This window comes from Protopterus annectens, chromosome 1.part1, assembly GCF_019279795.1.
Source record: "Protopterus annectens isolate FY-2018-M chromosome 1.part1, PAN1.0, whole genome shotgun sequence".
NCBI classification, from domain to species: Eukaryota; Metazoa; Chordata; order Ceratodontiformes; family Protopteridae; genus Protopterus; species Protopterus annectens.
The window spans coordinates 764,743,238-764,768,626 of NC_056726.1; the positions used below are offsets into that span (position 1 = coordinate 764,743,238).

At 43.6% G+C, this 25,389-nt stretch overlaps 1 protein-coding gene across 1 annotated transcript in view; it reads left to right on the top strand.

Annotated features, from left to right (window-relative positions):
- Window positions 1-25,389, top strand: part of DCAF12 (DDB1 and CUL4 associated factor 12) — a 1,353,454-nt gene that overhangs the window by 793,972 nt on the left and 534,093 nt on the right. Inside the window, exon 5 of the mRNA XM_044078016.1 lies at window positions 20,594-20,787. Coding sequence (XP_043933951.1) covers window positions 20,594-20,787 — 194 coding nt within the window. The remainder of the gene's footprint in view (window positions 1-20,593; window positions 20,788-25,389) is intronic.

A 25,389-nucleotide genomic window follows, 5' to 3' on the forward strand; every position in this document is an offset into this window, starting at 1 on the left:
TAAGGGAGGGGCTTGGAGCTCGGAGCTGATGCTTGAAAAGTTTTGCCGGCTCTGATCCGAATCAGATCTGTATACCCATAGGTGCAGAAGAATGAAGTCTACTACTCAGATGGAACGATGTTCTTCGTCTTCCATTGCTGCAGTCCTAACAATTGGGTATAGTCCGCATCCAGTCGGCCCGAATACCAGAGTATAAGGCTGACGTCGGTCATGGCGCGCAGGGTACTAATGCGCATGACCGGCGTCCTATCCTCAGTCTTTTTTGCCGCGTGGTCCGATGCAGAAGCAGTTTTGCAAGTGCAGGTTGGCGTTCTGAGATATTTCCGAAACCGGAGTTTCAGACCGAATCAGAGTTGGCTAAGTACCCGTTGGGAACATTTTGGGTTTTTTCTTGCCTCAGTATTTAACCGGATGTCAGAAAAAGTGAATAACTGTATTTCTTGTGGGAAACAGATACCGCATAAGGATTTCCATACTTTGTGTATACCTTGTTTAGGGCCTGAGCACGGCGTTGTTGGTTGCCGCTCTTGTGCTAGGTGTAACAAACGCACTATTAAGAGGAGGTTAGACTGTGCCAGGTTAGTGTTTGGGAAGCGTTGCAATTATAAAATGCCGCCGGATGCTCCGGCGCCCGCTTCCAGGAAGCGCAAGGACAAAACAGCGAAGCCTAGGGTTGAAGAACCGCAGTCCCGGACGTCGGTTCTTTAGGAGGCTCAGTGGAGCCAGAGGTTTTGCCAGGAGTTTCTATGGAGTCTCCGGCAGAAACTTTACTGTTCCAGGATGTCCCATCTCAGGAGGCAGGCCAGGCTGAGGGGCTTCTCAAGGGCCTATTCTTCCCTCTTGTCCCACAGTAATTGGAGCCTCTCCTTCTGTTGCTAAAGCTTCTTTTAGAGGTAGGCCAATTTCAGCTTCAGTGGGGCTTCTCCTAGCTTTTCGGTTCTGTACCTAAGAAACATATGCTTAAAATGGCAGAAGATTTGATTACTATGATTAGAGGTTCTATGGGCCCTCCTGCTAAGAGGCCTAGGGTGGAGTTTGCCAGTTTTGAACACGGTTCAGAGGCTTCTGAGTCCTCTGCGGATGATTTACAGGAGTATCCTCCTTATTCTGATTCTGATATGGATGATGCCACTCCTTGACTTCTCCTCCTGAGGATTTTTCATTTTCAGAGACTCTGCATTCCATGAGGGAGCACTTTAAATGGGAAGGCCAGGATTACTCTGATTCCAGGAAGAGGCTTAGGGAATTCTTGTTTTACCCCAGCATAGGCCCTTAGCTATACCTCCTGTGTTGACTGTGGTGGAAGATGTTTTGCAGAGGCTTCCCTGAACCCTGATTCTTTGCCTCCTGCTCCTGTTAAACCTGATAGGTACTATAGGGTGCCTGAAGCTCATAAGTATTTGTTTAAGAGTCCTAGGGCGGACCCAGAAACTATTTCTCAGGGGCCTAAGGGTGTTAAAGCCTCTGTGGTTAGAAATCCTGTTCCCACTGACAAGGAGGCTAGGGCTTTGGATAGGTGGGGTAAGAAACTGTATACTTCTTCCACTCTAGCCATGAGAGCATTGAATTGTCAGTTCCACATGCTGAAATATCAAAATTATCTCCTTTCTCAATTGAAGTCTAAGGTGGATGCTTTGGCGGAAGGTATTGAGTGTAAAGAGTTGCTGGATTTGGTTTATGTGTCTGAACAAGTGGGCAAGCATTCTTTGCAATGTGGCTTTGATGCTGTGCAGGCCTCCTCGAGGGTGGCTGCCACTAGTTCTGTTCTTCAGGCATGCCTGGTTAAGAGATCAGAATTTGGCTGAGCATGTTAAGACAAGGATTTTGGATGCACCTTTACAGTCTGATGTTTTGTTTGGTTCACCTGTGGAAGCAGTTTTAAAGAAAATGGAGGACAAAGCTAAATCTATGCAAACTGTTAAGAATTTTTTGCAGGTACAGCCACAAGTTTAGTAGAAATTGGCCTGCTAAGGGGTGGACTTATCCTGCTTATGACTCCCAGTCTAGGGGTAGGTCTAGGCGTGGTAGGGGCAGGGCTCAAGGTTCTTTTAGGTCTAGAACAGGAGTTCACCTGCTCAGACTTCTAGTGAGGGCAGGGGTCAGTCCTTTCGTAAGCAGACCCAATGACCTGCCTTTTCAGCTGCCAGTAGATTCTCGTCTGGCAGCTCCTTTGGGAGGACGACTGTCTCTTTTCAAAGAAAATTGGGATTTAATTACTCAAGACAGATGGGTGTTGGACATTATTCACCACGGTTACAGGTTTTATTTCCATACAATGCCCCCTTTCAGAGGCATGCCAGACGTTCCTCCTCCACAAAGAAAAGAGGCTCACAAGCAAGTTTCTCAGTTACTCAAAATGGGGGCCATTCAGCCAGTCCCTGTATCAGAAAGGGGCCTAGGATTTTATTCCGCATGTTCCTAGTACCAAAGAAGGGGAACACGTGGAGACCAATTTTGGATTTATCTCTCCTCAACACTTATCTGGACATTCCCAAGTTCAAGATGTTGGCGTTACAACAGCTTTTACCTCTGCTGGGCAAAGATCACTGGATGGTAACTTTAGATCTCAAGGAAGCTTACCTTCATGTGCCTATCAGGCTAAGTTGCAGGAAGTATCTGCGGTTTCGAGCTGGAGATTCTCATTATCAGTTCTCTGCATTGCCCTTTGGCTTATCTACTCAGAGTATTCACCAAGGTTCTGGCTCCAGTGATAGCTTACTTCAGGCTACAAGGAATTCAAATCTATCCTTACTTAGTCGACTGCCTGATTCTGGCTCAAGAAAAGGAAGACCTTCTACAGCATCTGGAATATGTTATAGCAGTGCTAAGATGCCTGGGGTATTCTGTGAACGAAATAAAGTCCAGTCTAGTACCCTCTCAAGACATGTGCTTTCTGGGTGTGAGACTGAATACAGCAGCCCAGATGGCCTTTTAACCCCGGACAAACAAATGAGTCTATCACTTTACTTCCATCATCTATCTCATCAGTCCGTGCTGACTGCAGGGACAGTCCTTCAAGCATTAGGGTTCATGGCATCTTGTATTCTGGTGCTTCCCAATGCCAAACTGCATATGAGGAAGTTACAATGGTATCTCAAAATGTATGGACACAGCACTGCCAGGATTTAGACACTGTCATTCCCATAATACCTTGCCTTCAAAGGAATTTTTGTGGTGGGCTCAGGAATGTCACCTAAACAAGGGACTCTCTGTGACCCGCCAGAGGCGAGTCAGATTTTAACGACAGATGCCTCGGACATTGCTTGGGAGCTCATCTACTTGGAAAGTGGATACAAGACAAGTGGCCTGCCAGACTACAGCATCTACATATCAACATGAAGGAGATGTTAGCAGTCCAGTTCGCTTTACTGGCTTTCAAGGAGTTACTTCTTCCAGGACAGGTGTTGATTCTAACAGACAACACAACTGTCATGTGGTATATCAACAAGCAAGGGGAACACATTCTTATCCTCTATGCAGGCAAGCAATGATTTTATGGGAGATTGCTAAGCTTGCGACTAACTCTCCAGGCAAGGTTTCTGCCAGGAGCACAGAACTCCTTAGCAGATGTGTTAAGCAGACGAATCATGGATCCCCACGGTGGAAACTGGATCTTCATGTATTTCAGACATTGACAGTGTCATGGGGAACTCCAGACATAGATCTGTTCGCTTCTCCACTAAACCACCAGCTGCCAAAGTATTGCACAAAGGGTTTCATCACACAGCTTGGAAAGTGGATGCTCTGTCTTTCAGTTGGGAAAATCTTCATGTGTATGCCTTTCCACCTCTGCCTCTTCTTCCAAAGGTGCTATTAAAGGTCAGACAAGACAGGCCAAGGATGATTTTGATAGCTCCAGATTGGCCTCGGCAACACTGGTACCCACTACTACAGTCTGGTAAAGAAGCCTCCATGGCCTTTACCTCTGATTCCTCATCTGTTATCTCAAGAGGACGGTCATCTGCTCAATGTCAAGCTTCACTCTCTTCATCTAACAGCCTGGCATATTCTGTGTTGAAACACAGCAGGTCTCAACTTCCTCAACAAGTTTTAAATGTGATTATGGAAGCTAGGCGACCTAGTACAAGGAGTGTACGCAGCAAAATGGAAGAGATTTTTATTTTGGAGTGCAGCAAGGAATTTGGAGATTTCTGAGCCTAATTTGAGTGTGGCTCTTCAATATCTTACCGTTTTATTGGACAAAGGGTTGTCCTTCTCTTCTATTAAGATTCATGCTGCAGCAATTTCAGCTCACTATGATTGTGACCCACCTTTGTTTTCACATCCTTTGTTCAAGCAGTTTCTTAGAGGGGCAAAGAATATAAGACCCCCACGTAGAGCTCCTACTCCTGCTTGGGATCTCAATTTTGTGTTGGAAAAACTTACTCTACAACCTTTTGAGCCTGCGGCTACTGCTGAATTGAAATATTTGTCATGGAAGACTGCTTTTTTGTTGGCTATTACTTCTGCAAGAAGGGTGTCTGAGTTGCAGGCCCTTATGGCAGTCGAGCCCTTTTTGATTTTCCATAAGGATAGGGTATCATTACATACTAATCCTTCCTTTATGCCTAAGGTGGTTTCTAGTGTGGCTTTAAACCAGACTATTCATTTGCCTCCTTTTATGCAGACCCCCAAAATAAAGGGGAAAAGATTTTGCATACTTTAGATGTACACAGGCAATTGCGTTATTACTTAAGCAGGACTAAGGATTTTAGACAGTCTCAGCAGTTGTTTGTTTCTTTTGCTTTGAGTTCAGGGCAAGCCTGTGTCAAAACAAACTATTTCTAGGTGGATTGGCTTTTGCATTGCATTTTGTTATTCCCATCATGGCAAGGAGGTTCCAGCTGGGATTAGGCCTCATTCCACTAGGGCTACTGCCACTTCAACAGCATTTCTACGGGGTGGCAACTAAGGATATTTTGGAAGCAGCTACTTGGAGTTCAGTGCATACTTTCTCTAAGCATTAACACCTTCCTATCTACTCTAAGTCTAGGGCTGGTTTTGCCACAGCTGTTTTGCAAGGCATGTTGTCAGCTCCTGCTTCTTTATGATTTGCCAGCCTCCCTTACCTCTGCTTTGGGATTCTACCCAAGTGTTAGGACTGCAGCAATGGAAGGCGAAGAACATAGTACAGTTTTGTACCTACCATAAATGTAGATGTTGATTCCATTGCTGCAGTCCCTCCTTCCCTCTGTGTTTAGGGGTGGTAGTGTAGGTGAGCTTACCTGCTTATATTTTTGTATATATTGTTCATGTTTTGGTGCAGGCTTTTGGGCCTTGTCTTTTAGGGTCTTCTGACATCTGGGGCAAGAAAAGACTGAGGATACGGTCATGCGCATTAGTACCCTGGCGTACTGGCGTCAGTCTAATGCGCCATGACCGACCGCCGCGTACTCTGGTATTCGGGCCGACTGGATGCGGACTATACCCAATTGTTAGGACTGCAGCAATGGAATCCTCGAACATCTACATTTATGGTAGGTACAAAACTGTACTTTATGGTAAGAACATAACTTCTTTTATAGGCACATCTCAGTTACTGACACATCACACAAGTTCACCTTTCTCATTATAGATGGAACGTTTCCGGGTGTTAGAATGGGGGATATAAGAAATAGAATGGAGGCAAAGGAGACAAAATGGACTGTTAAACTTAGAGCAGGTCATGGTAAGGGACTTAACAGTAAAGTCCCTATTAAGCCTATACCTAACTCTAGGAGAATTAGGAGATGATCATTCATAAGATGTTCATCGTGCATACAGCTGCAGTCATAACAGATGGGTTTTCCTGCCGTCAGGCGGGTCCTCGGTCGGCCGAATTCCAAAGTCTAGGTCCGGCGTCGGATGTCGTCGCTTCTTCCCTGACGTCAGTGCGACAGGGGTATAAAAGAACCAGCCGATACCATTTTCTTCAGTCTTTCTTGCCACGTGCCCGAAGCAGAAGCAGTTCGCAAGTGCCGGTCGGCCAGCTCCTGAGATTACGAATATTTTTCAACCGAAGACTTCTTGAAAGCTAAGTACCCCGTTGGGGAAACTTTTCTTGCCTCAGACCGATGTCAGACAAAGTTAATAATTGCATTTCATGTGAGAAGCAAATACCGCATAAGGATTTCCATTTCCTCTGTATTCCTTGCTTAGGCCCAGACCACGACGTCTCGGCCTGTCGTTTTTGTGCCACATTCAACAGACGCACTATTAAGCGTTGGGCGGAGTTCGCCCAACACTATTTTGGCAAAACGTTTAATTGCAACATGTCGTCGGATACTCCGACTCCTGTTTTGAGTAAAAGACGCAAAGAAAAGGACCGACATACGAGGTCCGCGACTTCTACCGACACCACGCTAAAGCCGACTACAGGTGCTCCGGTTCTCAGAGAGGCGCCTACGCAGCCCCTGACTACCGATGACACTTCATTAGTGGTGTCTTCTGTGCCCGAGGTCGCAGGCTCTTCGGCCCACACCCTGACTACAGATACCAAAGCCACTCTTGGCGGGGAAACTCAGAGTTCAGACAGGCCTGCCACCTCTCAAGGTGTCTTCAGGCCTTCTTCTTCTTTTTCCATTAAGGCTTACACTAAATCTAAAGCAGCCATGCATTCTAAAAGACAAGCCCCACAGGGCCCCTCTCAAGGCCCCATGCCTAAAAGCAGATGCTCAAAATGGCTGAGGATTTGATTACTCTTATCAGGGGTTCTCAACCCCCCCTCGGACAAAAGGCCCGGAATGGAGGAAGAATACCCTTCCTCGGACCAGGCCTCCATTACTTCAGAACATTCTGAGGACCAGGAACATTCTTACTCCCCTTTTGAAGATTCTGATGCAGAGGAGTCCATTCCCTCTGTCTCCCCCCCCCCCGAGGATTACTCTTTTGGGGAAACCTTGCATACCTTGAGGGAACACTTCCACTGGGAAGGCCAAGAGTACTCAGACTCCAAGAAAAGGCTCAGGGATTTCCTCTTGCTCCCTCAGCACAGGCCTCTGGCTATACCTCCTGTCTTAGACATACTGGATGATGTGTATGCAGAGGCCAGCCTTAACCCCGATTCTTTACCTCCAGCTCCAGTCAAGCCTGACCGGTATTACCGGGTTCCTGATTCACACCAATTTCTATACAAAAGCCATGCAGCTGACCCAGAAACTATTTCACAGGGTCCCAAGGGAGTTAAGGCCTCCACTGCCAAAAATCCATTACCTTCAGAGAGAGATTCCAGAGCTTTAGAAAGGTGGGGGAAAAAGGTATACACCTCGGCCACCTTAACCATGAGGGCATTAAACTGTCAGTTCCATATGTTAAAGTATCAACAGTTTTTGTTATCTCAGTTGAAAAGCAAAATGTCACAACCTGAACAACCAGACTTGAAGGAGTTGCAGGATTTGTTGCATAGTGCAGAGCAAGTGGGTAAACATACCTTGCAATGTGGTTTTGATGCTTTAGAGGCCTCATGTAGAGCTGCTGTTACAGGATCAGTCATACGTAGACATGCTTGGCTCAAAGAGCAAACCTTACCAGATCATGTCAAAGCTAAATTACTAGATGCACCTCTTCAAAAAGATGTATTGTTTGGCGTTAAAGCTGAGGAGGTATTAAAGAAAATGGAGGAAAAGGCAAAATCAATGCAAACAGTGAAAGATTTCCTTCAGGTACAACCCCCACGCTTCAGTAGAAATTGGCCTTCAAAAAATTGGTCCTTTCCAGCCACGGACAGACCTCAGAGGTAGATAAAGGCGCCCGAGGGGTAGAGGGCAATCTCAAGGATCATTTAGAGGCAGACAATGGCAAACACCTACACCAAGAGGGGGTGAGGATGGTTCACAGCCATTCAGAAAGCAGACCCAATGACTTTCCCCTTTGCATGCCAAGCAAGACTCAAATGGCAGATGTGATAGTGTTCAATCTCGCCGTTTGTTCTTACACATGGGTTCGGAGCCGATCCTCGGCTCCGTGCCGGCCTCTTGCAAGCTCTGCATCGAGAAGAAGCTCGAGACAATCTAATACCCACAATCCCCCTCTGCCTTTACCTCAGATCTAGTTTGCCGCTGCTGCATACGCATCGTTGGGAGCTAGCTCGAGAGTTTCTAAGCTAAGATATAACTTTTTTTGTTGTATTTTATCAAGAAATATATTCTAGTTGATATTTTCTGTATTAACAAGTGTGATTGTGTTGTGGTTCCGTAATTCCTTGGTACCGTTAACCTTATTTTCGGTATTTTTGTATCGGGGCCTACTCCCTTCACATCTACCATATTAGACAATTTAACCGGATTTGACATTAACCTGATTGTGACTTTTTACTCGGATTGGCTGTGTTTTCTGTATTATATATTGTTATATATTGAGATACTATGTCGGAAAAAGCAAAGTCTGGGTTCAAACGTTGTCAGTGTGGCCAAAAAATGTCGGTCACTGACAACCACAGTTCCTGCGTCTACTGCCTTGGCCCTCTCCACTTACAAGAGGATTGCTCCATCTGTCACTCTTTTAGTGGGAGGGTCATGACAGATAGGCGCAGGAAACTGATGGACAGAGGTCTTCTGAAACCAGCTTTCCAAGAGGCTTTGGATGCTTCTGACCAGGCATCGAAGTCCTCTAAGGAATCGAAGACGTCGGAGCCTAAGTCATCGGCTCCGAGCTCTTCTTCTAAGGTTAGATCACCGGTTCCACAGACTTCGGGGCCGAGTGTTCAACTGGTGCCGGTCCCTGAGCCTCGAGTCTTGGAACCGGTGATGGAGCTCCCTCCTTCGGCCATATTGAGGTCGGCTCCGTCTTGGTTCCTTCGACCCGTTCTTCCTCCAAACTTTCGGATGTCGATGTGGATCGTGGTGCAGAAGTTGTTGGAGCATTGCCCTCTCTAAACTTATTTCGGTTTCCACCCAGTTGGTGTCGAAACTTGAAGGCCTTCCTGTATCTCCATCCATTCCTCCTCCGAGACCGATTCAGTCTTGGAGCCGGAAGAGGCTGATCTGCTGATTGTGGAGCCCTCGGGTCCAGAACCGTCTTTTCGGTCTGTTCCTCACCTCGACTCCGGACCGGTACCGGAGTCTCGGAGCCGACGGTCTGTTCTTGGTTCCGGGGCGAGAGTCGAACCGATGTCGGTTCCGACTCTCCCCTCGGTGCCTCGCACGGATCGATTCGGCTCCGTCCTCGGGTCGATGCCGGTGCCCGTGTCGGGATTCTTCCCATTTCTTCGGAACCGGGGACTCTTCGATCGCGGGACCGGGGCGTTCGACCTGATGAGGAAGGTGTTGTCTACCCAGACAACCACGTCAGTGGAAGCAGTTTCTCCTCCCCATAAAGGGCCTTTGTCTTCATCTGCACCCACGGCCACATCCAAGCGTCGGGCACCAGTGTCTCAGCCACCCCTGGAGGTGCCCCTCTTCCTCGAGGCTTCTTGGATGCTCCCACGAGGAAGTCCCTAGGAAGAGACTGTGTAAGAGGAGACACTTGGATTCTCCACAGGAATCCATTACATCTGATACTGACTTAGATGAGTCAGAGGGGTCCCCTAAGTCACCTTCAGAAGATGTCTCTCTTTCAGACATTTTGGAGATCCTGAAACAGAGAGGTGACTGGCAGTCCCTTCCCCCTTCTGAGGATGAGTCAGTTCTGCTGAAGGCATTTGGTGCTCGCCCTTCCTCCTCCTGGGTCACTCCGCCCTTGACGAACTAATGGAACTTATTGCTCGAAGGCGTGGGAGGCTCCTGACACAGTGGAACCTGTTCCAAGGAAACCGAACAAGTACATCACAGCACCTCAGGATAAGTCCTACCTTACAAAAGGAGTTCCAGTAGACGCTATGGTGGTGGCTGCAGCCACGAAAAAGGAGATGTCGGAGTCTTCTTCGTCTGTCCATCCGCCTAATAAAGATTCTAGGACGATGGATAGATATGGGAAGTGCATTTTAGTTCAGTGGCTTTTTCCATGCGGTCCCTGAACTATTTGACCCATTTTACACGTCTGCAGAGGGATCTAGTCAAAGAGTTGGGAGATACCCTCCAGGGTACTACAGATGCAGCTGTCTCAGAGAAAGTGACAGCGCAACTTAATACCCTAACATCGATTGTTAACTCGTCCATGAGGCTGATTTCTTACGCAGCGAAGGTTCGAGTAGGGCAGCAGCTTCAGCGATTGCTCTTAGACAATCCTGGATGCGCCTATGCTCCTTTGGCGGAAGCCTTCAAGTCTTCCTTTACAAACGCCCCATTTGACGGTGCCACTCTTTTTGGCCCCAAGGTAAAGGAGACCCTTACCGGTGTGAACAAGAGGGAAAGACTCTGTCTGCTGTCGGAGTCCGTTTTCCACCCCAACTAGACCGTACCCCAAAGGGCAACGCAGTGGGAAAATGTGGTTTCAAAACCCCAAGGGTCTTTCTCAGGCACACAGGGTGATGCCCCTCTAGAGGCAGAGGAGGGGCAGAGGTGGAAGACGCCGCCCTGGCGGCAGAGAGGGTCCGCAACATCAAGGTGACAGGGATACACTCCTGGTAAACCTTTCCAGCACTCCTGAGAGGAGGCCCGACTGTCCTGCTCTGGAGGCAGTCGGGGTCGCTTAGCTTTATACCCTCAGGCCTGGCAAGGTATAACTACAGACAAGTGGGTAAAAAGCGTAGTTACCAGAGGTTACTCCATACACTTCCTATCCTATCCCATTCCAAAGAAAAGACTCCCAGATGTACCGCCCCATCTGCGAGAGCCAGCAGCTTTAGAAATTTCAAAGCTGCTAGAAAAAAGAGTCATCCAGCCAGTCCCAGCGGACCAGCAAGGATTTGGGACTTACTCAAGGTTCTTTTTAGTTCCAAAGAAAACAGGGGACTGGAGGCCCATTCTAGACCTAAGCTACCTCAATACTTTCGTCAAGAAAGAAAAGTTCCGAATGGTCACGCTTCAATCGATCCTTCCATTCTTACAGAAGGACGAGTGGATGTGCTCAATAGATCTAGAGGATGCATACTACCACATAAAGATGGCCAGGGCATCCAGAGATCATTTGCGCTTCCGGCTGGGAGCCAGTCACTTTCAATTTCGAGCCCTGCCCTTTGGTCTGACCTCAGCCCCAGGGTCTTCACCAAATGTATGGCAGTGGTAGCGTCTCACTTGAGACGTCAGGGATTCCAGGTGTTTCCGTATCTGGACGACTGGCTCCTTTCGGCCACCACCCGGCGTCAACTACTGCAGGCCAGAGACTATGTTCTTCAACTGTGTGTTCACCTAGGGATCTCCGTAAATTTCGGAAAATCCTTACTTCAGCCATCACAAAATATCTTGTTCATAGGAGCAGAGTTAAACACACGTCAATTAATTCTGAAGCTCCCCCCAGAAAGGATATTATCACTGCAGACTCACATTACGTCTTCTACTCTTGTCAAGGAAATCTCCTGCAAAACTAGTTCTGAAGGTGTTGGGCCTCATATCAGCCTCCCTTTTTGCAATTCCATGGGAAGGCTGCACATGAGAGTTCTACAATGGCTACTGTTTGCTCAATGGTCATTTCAACAACTACCTCTAACACACGAGATTCTGATAACAAAGACTTGCAAAACAGATCTAAACTGGTGGCTTCAAATGTGCAACCTTTCCCAGGGGAGGCCGTTTGTGCTACCCACGCCCACAGTTACGGTGACCACGGACGCTTCCCTGATAGGGTGGGGGGGCATCTTTCAGGGACAGACAGTCCAAGGCGAATGGACCAATTTGGAGTACAATCTGCACATCAATGTTCTAGAGTTGAGGGCAGTGTTTCTGGCGTTGCAGCACTTTGCTCCCCTCCTTCCTCTAGGGACTATTGCAGTTCAGACGGACAACATGTCGGTAGTCTGGTACATAAACAAACAAGGGGGAACCAAGTCCTATCAACTATGCAGAGAGGCCATGAGAATTTGGCAGTGGGCGGAGTCCACGGGTCGCTTTCTAATAGCAACGCACATCCGGGGTCATCCAACGTCATAGCCGACAGGCTGAGCAGAGCAATTCTGTTACCGCACGAGTGGTCTCTAAAACAGTCAGTGGCGGAAAGGATATTTCGCACGTGGGGCCAGCCTTCCTGCGACCTGTTTGCGTCTCCAATGAATGCCAAATGCAGGAGCTACTTTGCCCTATTACCCCTCCAGGGAAGTCCCCAGGGCGCACTGGTTCTGATTGGCCCCTGGGACTCCTATACGCATTTCCCCCATTGCCTCTGATATCGAAGTTTCTCCAGAAAGCCAGGAACCTACACAGGATGATAATCCTCATTGCTCCATTCTGGCCTCGTCAAATTTGGTTTCCCTTCCTGAAAAGACACTGCATTCGGGGACCCTGGATTCTGGACCCAGAGCCAGATCTATTGACTCACTCATCAGGGGTTCCCCACCACGCGCTCCTATCACTCCATCTAGCAGCTTGGCTGCTCCAATTCCCAATTTAGCCAGGTCTGATCTTTTGTCACCAGCAGTCCAGGATATATTAGTGGCTTCGCATAAAGCTTCCACTACGAAAACATATACTAGCAAATGGAAACGGTTTGTATGCTGGGCAAAGACACACCATGTGGATCCCTTTATAGCTCCTTTGAATACGATTTTAGAGTTCTTAACAGACTTATTTCATCAGGGTGCTTCTCCTGCTACTCTAAAAGTTCAATTGGCTGCCATTTTGAATTTCCATGTGGAAGAATGTGGAGCTCCTGTTATGGCTCACAGACTTTGTAAAGCCTTTTTAAAAGGAGTTTTTCATATTAGACCACCGGTCAGATCTCCTACGTCACCTTGGAGTCTAAACTTGTTGCTATCTAAATTAATGTTGCCCCCTTTTGAACCTGCCTCTTCTTGCACATTAAAATTTTTGTCCTGGAAAACTCTCTTTCTGGTAGCCATAACTTCTGCTAGACGAGTGTCTGAACTTCAGGCTCTCTCCATCAAGCACCCTTATTTGATCTTTCACTCTGACAGAGTTTCTCTTCGAACCAATTCATCCTTCCTCCTTAAAGTATGTTCCATTAACAATATTAATCAGTCCATTGAATTACCCACTTTCTTCAAAAACCACTCCAACAAAATGGAGTATATGTTACACAAATTAGATGTTCACAGACAGCTAAGGTTTTATTTGGATAGAACAAAAGATCACAGGAAAACAGATCAACTCTTTGTGGCTTTTGCTGATAGCAGGAAAGGACTTGCAGTTACCAAAAGAACTCTTTCTAAATGGTTAACGGATTGTATAATCTATGTCTACGATTCTGCAGATCAACCCCTTTTACACAAACCCAAAGGACATTCCACAAGATCGGTATCTACGTCTTTGGCTCATGCAGCTCGCCTACCCCTGGATGCTATTTGTGCGGCTGCTACCTGGTCTAAGCCACATACATTTATTTCTCATTATAAAGTAGACAAGGTTTCTAGGGACAGGGCAACCTTTGGTTCCACTGTGCTCAAGAACGTCCTCCCGTGAGTTCCTCAGGATCAAGGAGCTAGGGACGCTACCCATGTGTAAGAACAAACGGCGAGATTGAACACTATCACATATAGAAGTTATGTCCTTACCATAACGTTCCATGTGGAGTGTTCATCTCGCCTTTGTTCTTACAGTCCCACCCTCCCACCCTTAGGCAGAACGTTCTTTGATGCCTGGCCAGAAGCATTTTTTGCTACTGCTATTATTCTGTGTACATAGTTGGTTTACACATATATGTTTATATGTGTCTGTTTAGATATGTTATGTGTGTAAGCATGAATGTGCTTTTATATAGATTGGTTTGCTTGCAAACTAGATCTGAGGTAAAGGCAGAGGGGGATTGTGGGTATTAGATTGTCTCGAGCTTCTTCTCGATGCAGAGCTTGCAAGAGGCGGCGGAGCCGAGGATCGGCTCCGAACCCATGTGTAAGAACAAAGGCGAGATGAACACTCCACATGGAACGTTATGGTAAGGACATAACTTCTATCACATTTAGGCGGAAAACTGGCATTATTTTAGAAAAATTGGCATATTGTCACAAAAGACAAATGGATCCTGGACATTATAGACAGAGGCTACAGATTCCACTTTCACACCCTTCCAAAAATGAGAGGCATGCCAAACCTGCCACACAATCAAAGGGCAGAGGCACAAAAACAAATTTCAGATCTCATGGACATGAAAGCTATTCAAAAGGTACCTGCACAAGAACAGGGTCAAGGTTTTTATTCCAGACTATTCCTGGTACCAAGGAAGGGCAAAGATTGGAGACCTATTTTGGACCTATCCATCCTAAACACATATTTACTCGTACCAAAGTTCATGATGCTCACATTACAGCAGCTTCTTCCCATGCTGGGCAAGGAGTCTTGGCTGGTAACATTGGACCTCAAGGAGGCATACCTGCATGTCCCAATCAGACAAGATTGCAGAAGATACCTCAGATTTCTTGCAGGTTCATCCCATTATCAATTCTCTGCATTGCCCTTTGGCTTCTCTACTGCTCCCAGAGTGTTCACGAAATGCCTGGCATCAGTAATTGCCTTCTGCAGACTTCAAGGGATACAAATATACCCATATTTGGACGACTGCCTGATCCAAGCGGACAGCAAACACACTCTTCTGAAACACCTGCCATTTGTAATAATGTTGTTGAAATCTCTGGGATACACAGTCAACAAAAAGAAGTCAAGACTAATACCCTCTCAAACAATAATTTTCCTGGGTGCCAGCTTGGATACAAACACCCAGATGGCCTACCTCACGCCAGAGAAACAAGGGCAATTAACTCAATACTTAAGAAAACTGGCAACCTTCACCAGGCTGACTGCAAGGAAAATCCTGCAGGCTCTGGGATTCATGGCATCTTGCATCCTGCTAATCCCATGTGCAAAGCTGCATATGAGGAAACTTCAATGGTACCTAAAATACTTATGGTCTTAACACAGCCACAGTTTGGAAACAATCATACCACTGATTCCATGTCTTCAAAAGGAATTTCTGTGGTGGGCTCAAGCATGCCAAAGAAACATAGGTCTCCCCTTCTGCAAGCCTCAAGCAAATCAAGTCATCACAACAGACGCCTCGGACTACGCCTGGGGGGCGCACATGACAGATCGGTGCATTCAGGGCAAATGGTCACAAAAAGAAAAGCACCTACACATCAATCAAAAGGAAATGCTAGCAGTAATAAATGCTATTATGGCTTTCAAAGACCTACTGCATCCAGGCCAGCTATTGATAAGGACAGACAACACCACAGTGATGTGGTACATAAACAAACAGGGAGGAACCCATTCATACCCCCTATGCAGGCTAGCCATGTCTCTTTGGAACATGGCTCTGGAATTACAAATCCAACTTCAAGCACAGTTCCTGCCAAGCAAGGAAAACACGCTGGCAGACAACCTGAGCAGAAATATGACAGATCCACACGAATGGAAGTTGCATCCTCAAGTTTTTACAATGATAATTCAAGCATGGGGAAGGCCAGACATAGATCTCTTTGCCACCCACAGAAATTACCAATTGACAAAATTCTGCTCGAGGACCTTTCATCCACAGTCCTGGAAAGTGGACGCACTCTCTTTCAGTTGGACAACAATAACGGTTTATGCCTTTCCACCTCTTCCACTGCTGCCCAAAGTTCTATTAAAAGCCAGAGCAGACAGACCAAAGATGATTCTCATTGCTCCAGACTGGCCAAGACAACACTGGTACCCACTCCTGAGGAGCCTGACGCATTCCCCACCATGGATCCTGCCTCTAATGCCTCTTCTACTGACTCAGCACAACTTCAAAACTCTTCACAGTCAGCTGAAAACACTCAATCTAGCCGCATGGAGGATTCCTTAAATTCACAGCAGACCCTACTCTCCAAGGAGGTGCAGGATGTCATTTTGGAGGCCAGAAGGCCTTCTACTAGAAAAGCCTACTCCGCAAAATGGAAACGGTTTTGTGCCTGGAATCAGAAAAGGGGTCAGAATCCTGGAATACTGAATTTACCTCAAATATTACAGTACCTAGCCGAGCTGCTAAGCAGTGGACTTTCATTTTCCTCCATCAAAATCCATGCCTCAGCTATTTCTGCAGAGTACAACACAGATCCTCCTTTATTCTCTCACCCTCTCTTAAGACAGTTCCTCAGAGGGGCTAAGAATATAAAACCCCCAAGGAAGCAACCAGTACCTGCTTGGGACCTCAATTTCATTCTAGAAAAACTAACCCTACCTCCTTTTGAGCCAGCTGCTTCAACAGATCTGCAATATTTGTCATGGAAAACAGCCTTCCTTCTAGCCATCACCTCAGCACGCAGGGTTTCGGAACTACAAGCCCTCATGGCTGTGCAGCCTTTCATCATTTTCCATCAGGACAGAGTTTCCTTACGAACCAACCCTTCATTTATGCCAAAGGTAGTATCCAGGGTAGCCTTGAATCAGGCTATCCACTTACCTACCTTTTACCCTAATCCATAAAACAAAGGGGAGAGACTACTACATTCCTTGGACATTCACAGACAGCTCTGTTATTATTTGGACAGAACAAAGCCTTTCAGAAAATCAGAGCAACTCTTTGTGTCCTATGCTATAGGTCCTCAAGGGAAGCCTATTTCCAAACAGACAATCTCAAAATGGATAGCCCACTGCATACACTTTTGTTACTCTTTTCATGGAAAAACTGTACCTACAGGCATCAGATCTCACTCCACAAGGGCCACAGCTACCTCTGCAGCTTTCCACAGGGGGGGTTCCTACCAAAGATATTTTGGAAGCAGCCACTTGGAGTTCTGTACATACTTTCTCCAAGCACTATCACCTACCGTTATACTCCAAAACTAGAGCGGGCTTTGTCACTGCAGTCTTGCAGGGGATCCTGGCTCCTCCTAGTTCCACTTAGTGCCTACCACCCCTTTATTAGCTTTGGGATTCTACCCATCTGTTATGACTGCAGCTGTATGCACGATGAACATAGTACAGTTTTGTACCTACCATAAATGTAGATGTTCGAGTGCTAATACAGCTGCAGTCCAGGTTTCCCTCCCTCCTTCCCCTCTTGGGACAGACCTAATGGCTAACACCTCCTCATACAACCTCATTGGGGTGTTCTTTTATGGTGTATTTGCTTGCAACTACTGTTTTTTGATTATATTGCATTTGCATTATTACATAAATTTATGTTTTGCCTTCCTTCTGGGGGCACCTGACATCTGGGGCAAGAAAAACTGAAGAAAATGGCGTCGGCTGGTTCTTTTATACCCCTGTCGCACTGACGTCAGGGAAGAAGTGACGACATCCGACGCCGGACCTAGACTTTGGAATTCGGCCGACCGAGGACCCGCCTGACGGCAGAAAAACCCATCTGTTATGACTGCAGCTGTATTAGCACTCGAACATCTACATTTATGGTAGGTACAAAACTACTTTTTTTAGCTTGCATTGAGTTTTATATTTTTTTTAATTACGGCACTCTAGTTTTTAAGTGTTAATACGTAGGGGGTGTGGTTGTATGATGTAATGCATCAAATTGTTTAAAAGAAGTTATTTTGTATCTTGTGAGTATATTTGATGAAGCAGTAGAGAGTACTGTGAAAGCGCTAACATTTTTAATAAACTGTTGAACCTGGATTTTTGCCGTTCGCATTACCTCTCTTTTTTTCTTTGCTGTTGGAGTTTTATTCGTATTGATAGAGGTATTTATTTGGAGTTGCTGGTTTCATTGGTATTATTTATTGTTCCAGCACTCCTGAAGCAATGGCTGAAGTGGGTGTCCCCGATGTACAGCCTGAGCAGGAATTGCGTTTGGAAAGTATTCAGAATGGAACTGTGGCATGTAAGGACAGAATTAGGAGATCTTTAACTAGAAGCTCCAACCCATTGCTCAGTGATTTGTTTGATACCAGCACAGCTGTTATGATGATGGAAATAGATACCTTTCGTTTGTGTAAGTTATTGAATCAGACAATTTTTTATACAAGCTTAATCGTTTGCAGATGCAACCCTTCCATTTTGAAGCTTTCATCAAGTTTGGTGGTATACCTAGGGGCCTTAGAGTCCTAAGATTGCCAACGTACGGAAACGCTCATCCGAGGTTGTTGGCAGACTGGCAGAAACTCAATAATGAACTTAGCTTTAACAATATGAGGCTAATTGTGGACTATTTTAAACCAGAGGAAATTGAGTTGGCTGAAGTTAACTCACTGCAAGAGCAGCTGTATGCTGAATTTCCAATAGACTTAATAGACTGTAAATTGAGTGCTATTATGGATTCACTTTCTCTCTATGAACGAAAAGCCCTTTTACAAAAGCATAAGAAATTTGTGAGGGATAAGAGGGATTTTGCTCAAGGTCATGTTTTAGCATGGCCAAAGTATACACAGCGGGGGCAATCCAGCATCCAGTGGAGCAGATCAGGGACAACACCCGCATTGCAGACCAGTCAGGAATCTGAAAAAGGGGCAACATCTCCAACGTATGTGGGAGTTCAGTCACACTCCCTACATTTTGAGTTCAACTGCAGATTCATCGTCAGAACTCTGTTCTACTTTGGAGGAGACCAGTCAGAATAAGCATGTTACAACTAGTGTAGCTGCCTTCACCAGTTTAGCATTGACACAAACCATTTCAACAGAGCAAGAAGGAAAACTCCCATATTACAAGTAACTGGAGCGGGAGTTCCTAATGACAATACTTTGGTGGCACCTCCTGCTTCTAACACCAGAGGGGTGCCAGATGACTTTGCATGAGTATGGAGATAATTCCACAGCTTGTGTATACCCTTTACGATAGTTTTGCACTCGCACAACAGCAGACAGAGGTCGAGGAACAGGATCCGTATGAAGAGGAAACCAGAAGAGGAACAACCGACGACGAGAACTTTGAAAAGAATGTGGCAGAATACAATGGATCAATAGTTTGGGACATTTCTAGCAGAGATTTAGCTTGGTATGAGGTGGCTGTGCTTGAGAAGGGGTTGAGTTTTATACCTTCGAAGCAGGCTGATATATCGGACTTTATTATAGATTTGCAGTGCTTTTTCAGATCAGTAACTTTGAGTACAATGTTTGGCATGAACATGCACTGTACTACTTTTTCCAAACCAAGCACTTTTATGCCCAGTAATAATGCTGTTTTAACTGTGTTTGAAAGACTGTGTACTGAAGATAGTAGATTTTTTAATATGCTTAAACGTGAAATGAAGGCTTTACAAGATCTGCAGAATGATAATAGTATATGTATACGCCCAGCTGATAAAGGTGGGCCTGTTGTGATAATGGACCAATTATTTTATTTTTCTAAGATGAAAGGATTCTTGGAAGATGATACGGTGTATAGTCAGATCAGTGTTTATGATGCTGTACTGATGATTCAAAGGATTAACAATGCTTTAGCAGAATGTTTAATACTGCGATTATGTGTTCGACAATATTGTTAAGGGACAAAGCATGAGGGCATCTCGCCTCAATACTGAACATGCAGCATTTAATCAGGAGCTGAATGATTTTGAAGAGAGGCTAGTGCATAGAGGATATAAAAAGAACAGAGTCTCTGAGATTATGTTAGAAGCCACAGACTTGAGGAACACTACAGCAAAACCTTATTTTTCAGAAAGAGTTGACCAGGAAGGTAGTAGTGGACATTCTGAAGACAACAAACGAAAGTTAAGGGTAGCAGTTAAGTATACTAACAATGTTAAACCTATATTGCAGGTGTACTGGAAACATTGGTCAATATTAACAACAGACCTAGTTATAAGGGAAATTGTTGGACCAAAACCTAGCTTTTTATACAAAAATATGAAGAATTTAAAAAGTACATTATGCTATCCTAGGATGAATCCGGGAGGAAGGTCCAATCAGTGGGGGACTGTTCCCTGTGGTAGATGTAATCATTGTGATTTACATCAATCTTGCCGGTTGGTTCAGTCATCCAGATTTCCATAGAAAATTTATTTTTAAAGTTGGGAACACCTGTTCCACTGAACATTTTGTGTACCTGGCAGTTTGCCAGGTCTGTTGTGCTTTTTATGCAAGAAAAATGGATAGGATGCTCAGGCACCAGATTAGGGAACATTTGTATGACGTACAGCAACAGGTGGCTGCCAATCCTTTGTTTAGGCATATCTTCAGTTACTGACACATCACATAAGTTAACCTTTCTCATTATAGATAGAACCTTTCCGGGTGTTAGAATGGGGGATATAAGAAATAGAACAGAGGCTAAGGAGACAAAATGAATTGTTAAACTTAGAGCAGATCATGGTAAGGGAAGTCCCTATTAAGCCTATACTTAAATCTAGAAGACTTAGGAGATGTTCACTCATATAAGTTTTTTAGCTTGCATTGAGTTTTTATATTTTTATTAAATATGGTACTCTAGTTTAAAATGTTAATATGTAGGGGGTTTGGTTGTATGATGTAATGCATCTAATTGTTTAAAAGAAGTTATTTTGTATTTTGTGAGGTATGTCTGATGAAGCAGTAGAGAGTACTGTGAAAGCGTTAACATTTTGAATAAACTGTTGAATCTGGATTTTTGCCATTCACATTACCTCTCTATTTTTGTTTGCTGTTGGTGTTAATGTACATTTATACTGTAAAATGTGTATTGTATAATGTAGTTCAGAGTATGGGGTTTTATCTGAACTTTAAAACTGTGTTATCTAGGTTCACGAGATGGTTCCATGGGCCTTTGGGAGGTGACTGAGGATGTGCTGAACAAGGCGGACATCAGGCAAAATTTTTCTATTCAACCCTGTTATACTCACATAACACACAGAGCACTGAAAGACATTCCTAAGGAATATACTAACCCTCACAACTGCAAAGTTCGTGCACTGGCATTCAACAGCCAAAACAAGGTAAAATTAAGTAACACAATTAATATGATTGTAGCTTCTTATTGTGATGCCCGTGCATCTTTCACAGCAGCCTCATAACCACTAAAGTTCCCAGTTGCTAATTAGTCTGGAACAGCAGTTGGGTTGCAGCCATATGGTTTGATACTTAAGCAAACAGCTGAAATTTTAACATGAAAGCAAACATTTTTTATCTCAGATTTAGATATTTGAATGTTAATTTCCAGAACTTGTTTTGAGGGTCATTATGCAGTGGTTGTGGAACACTTAAGGTCATCATCTTGTTTCTCATGCAATATTTCTCAAAGTCCGTACTTCCTGTGCTAAGGGCATGTATGCTGCATTTGTCTCATCCTGGTAAACACTACACTTGAGCTAAAAGGAATTATGCACGCCCAAGATCCTCAACTCTTTCAAGCTATTGTTTCATTTTGGATCTCCTTTATGTGCAAGTCATTGCAGATGTTCTTCGTAAGATCACTGTTGCAGTATTCCTCACAAATAGAACTTATCCACCAGGGTATCCTTACATCCGGCCAGTCTACAAAGCTCAGGCGTTTTCCTTATGTGCTGTATGGCCATTCTTGGCATGAGTAGATATGCTTATATAAGAAGGCCGTGCATACTATTCTTTTTTTTTTAACAGCAACTTCTCTTCTGGATTTTACTAAAAACTGTACCAGGGCTAGTCTTTTGTTTAGGATCCCCTATTTCTTTCTCTTTGCCTATACTCTGATAGCAGTCCTTGATAAGGGAAGACCATCTTTAACCTGCAGTCCAGATAAATTTTTAGCCTCTTTCCATTCTATTACTTTTTCCTCTCTAAGTATTTGTTTCTAATACTTTGGATAATTTGACATTTTTATCCAACAAATTCCAGCCCCTTCTTGCCTATTGTCTGTATCCTTAATTGCAGTTATCCCTATCGGCAAAATCTTTCTCCATTCCCGTGTTAGCTTAGTTCTTAGAATACATTTTGCTACTTTATGAATATAATAATATGTATGGTTATTGTTATTCTCCTTAAAGATTTGCATCCAAAATTCTAGTCTCTCTTCGTTTCTTGAGCTTCTCCCTGTTTCGTCATCATCCCTTTCTACTTTTAATTATAGGTTTCTAATAGTGCTCTGTATAGGAGCCTTAACTGTGTAGCTCTGAAATACCCCTTCAGATTGGGTATTCCCAGACCACCTTGTTCTATAGGAAGAATCAGCTTATCCCACTTGACTCTTGCCATCTTTCCCTCCCAGATGAAATCCTTCACTTCTTTATTAATTGGTGTCTACAACTTCTCCTCTGGTTGATAAAAGTATTCTTGACCAGTGTATAAAACTAAAGGGACTAAAATATATTTTGCTGTCCATAGCCATAAAACATAGCTTCCATTTTCTCAGTTTTTGTATTATCTTTTGTTTAATCTGTTCGCCTATATCCTTAGCTGCCACACCAAAATCCTTTTTAGTCCGTACTCCTAAGTACTTCATTTTATCATGTCCCCATAAATATGGATATTGCTGAACCAGTTTGTGTCTGGGTACATAATTTACAGCTATTGGCTTTGTTTTAGCTTCAATAATTTTGTATACTGAAAAGATTTGAAACTGCCTCAGAACGTTCCACGACAATGATATTTCCTTTTTCTGGTTTTATAAAATATCTGCAAATAGAGCCAGCTTTTCTTGACTACCATACTAATTATATCCTTGGATTTCCAAGTCCCTTATTTTCTTTGTCATTTGTTCTAAATATAATGCAAATAATAAAAGAGAAAGAGGACACCCTTGCCTGGTTCCCTGCTCAAAAAGATTACCAGAGGAACCTACCCACTTTAACTTTCACCTCCGATCCCTCATATATCCTCCTAATTAACCTTATAATTTTATCAGGGAGTGCAAATGCTTCCACCTGCTCATAAACTAGCAGCTTACTCTGTCAAATCCTTTCTCTGCATCAAGACCAACCAGTAAATGTGGTATTTTCTTATATTCCACTTCTTTCTGGATTATCAGTGTTCTGTTAATGTCAAATGTTTGCCTCCAATCCACAAAACCATATTGATCCATATCTATCAATTTTGGCATCACCTCTGCCATTCTTTTAGACATAAACACTTTATAGTCACGGTTTAAGATTGAAATGGGCCTGTATGAAGCTGGGTCTGAGGAGTCTTTACCCTCTTCAGGTATTACAGCCACCACCGCTTTCTTGCAGGATGTTGGTGCTTCTCGTCCTCTTAAAATGCCTTTTAACTTCCAAACATCCACAGGAATGCCATCTGTTCCTGGGGACTTTCCTGTGGATTGGTTATACATAGTCATTTTTATCTCATTTCCTTCTATCCTGTTAGTAACCGAGCCTCATCTGCCTCTAATCTTGGCACATTTGATTCTTCTGTAAACATTTCCATTTGTATATTTTCTTGATTTCCACATTCCTCTGATTTATACAGATTTCCGTACATTTTTTGAAAGTTTTCTAGTACCTCTGCAGGATCTCTTGGTTGTCTTACTTGTTATAGGCTCCCTAAGCTTAGTGTTGTAGGATCCCTAAGCTTTCTGTTGCCTGAGTCGTTGTGCTAAAAGTTTTTGTGCCCTGAAGTTATCAAAAAACAGTTGCTTAGCAGCCTTTCTAATCTCATGCTTCTGCAATACTTTAACCCTTGTCAGTTCCTCTGAATATTTTTTATTGCTTCTTAACCATATCTCTCTTTTATTTCCACCCTCTTTTTAAACTCCACTTCAATTTTATCCCACTCCCTAGCTATTTTTTTGGAAGAAATTTATATCTGCTCTAATAACTCCCAAATAATTTCCACTACCTATTCCTTAAATTCCTCTCTTTTCAGCAGATATGTAGGAAAGTGCCAGTGTCACATTTTTATTTCATTACCTTGCATTTTTATTTTAGTTATTATTGTTGCATGATTGTACATATCAAAACTTTCAATTAAATGCCCATGTTCCTGTGAAGTATGTGTTCTATCTTTTCTAGACCATTTTTTGTATCTTTGCAAATAATGTGTAAATTCACACTGAACTCCTTCTACTGAATTCACATTTTCCATGCCAAATATTTTCATATATTTCTGCAAAAATCTACTCTCCTTTGTTACATTTTCCCTTCTGGAGCCCCTAGCTTACATCTTCATTGCTGCATATCAAATTGCAGTCCCCACATACAAGTAATATTCCCTGCTGAAAGCTGATTATTTCTCCCAGAATTTTCTTAAACTCCATTATAGCAGTTTTTGATGGAATGTAAATACATGCCACTGTAACCCCCTCCTTTGCCAGTAGACCCTTATTACTGCAAATCTACCATTATTATCTTTTTATCCTCTTTTATCATTATTGGAGCTTCTCTTGCAATTAATACAAGTACTCCTCTTTTCCATCAATTCACATGTTCGGTTCTTTCCAAATGTGTCTCCTGTAGTATAGCTATTTGCACTCCACATTTTGTAATATAATTCGCTGCTCTTTCTTTTTTTGTATATATCTGTAAGACCATTTACATTTAAAGGTAATATAGAAAGCATCATTATGTTAAAAAGTTATTTTCCCACCTTTTATGTGTAACAGCTTTTTTGTTAAATGCGTAGTTACAGCTTTTGTGTAACATGCATACACTAATGTTTGGTAGGTTGATCTGTTATACAGTTGTTTCTTGTCATATCCATTTGAGCCTATGTCACATCTTACAAAGATTTTTGATTTATTGAAAGCTCTCAAACAAAAAAAAACAAACACGCTTTGAATAGACCCCTAAAACCTGTTAACTTAATACTAGCACACAAAGCAATGAACGTTTTCAAATATTGAAGTTTTACCCTCCTAATAGGAACAATTGTCCCAGATTGACAACCGCACTCATGGACTTGGGTTAACCTAAAATGAAGGTTGTCAGTGCTAAGAAGCATGTTTACAGCCTGTGCTTCTACTAAGTGCTGTTTGGTTTTGTCTTATCTTTATTACTGTCCCAGATCGGGAAAACACTTAAATGCTTTTAGAAAACATATCCTAACCATTGAAAGAAGTAAGCATTCTGTTTTATTGCTTTCTATTAGATTGTCTGCATGAAGGCATGAGAACCAGATACACAAAGTTGTTTCTACAAGCACTCATTTATTTGCTAGACAATGTTCTTTTTATTTATTTTCTTCCTCTTAAAACTTATCACTAGTGCAAGTCAGGGGCCTTAATCCTGTCAGTCCCCACAGCAATTTTTCTTGTATCCTGCAGTTTTGACCAGACTTTTTTTACATTGCAGTACGTACGTTTCTTAAAACTGAACAAGAAGAAAAAATAAGGGAAAAATACAGGGGCACCTGTTTGTTAGTATCCCCATTACTCTCGAATATAACTGAGAAAACTGTACTTTATAGCATGCAGGTTATATCATCCATTGTAAAAAACACTACTATTAAGAAAAAAATTTTGTTTTACTTGTTATATTCCCACTCGCACACACTGCACCTCAGACCAGCAACTCCTAGACATTTACCAACCAAAGAAAACAATCAGTAAACTACTATACAAATCCTGTGTGTCGCAAGCTTGGAATAAACTTCCAACACACATATGCTCCATTACCCAACCCATACAA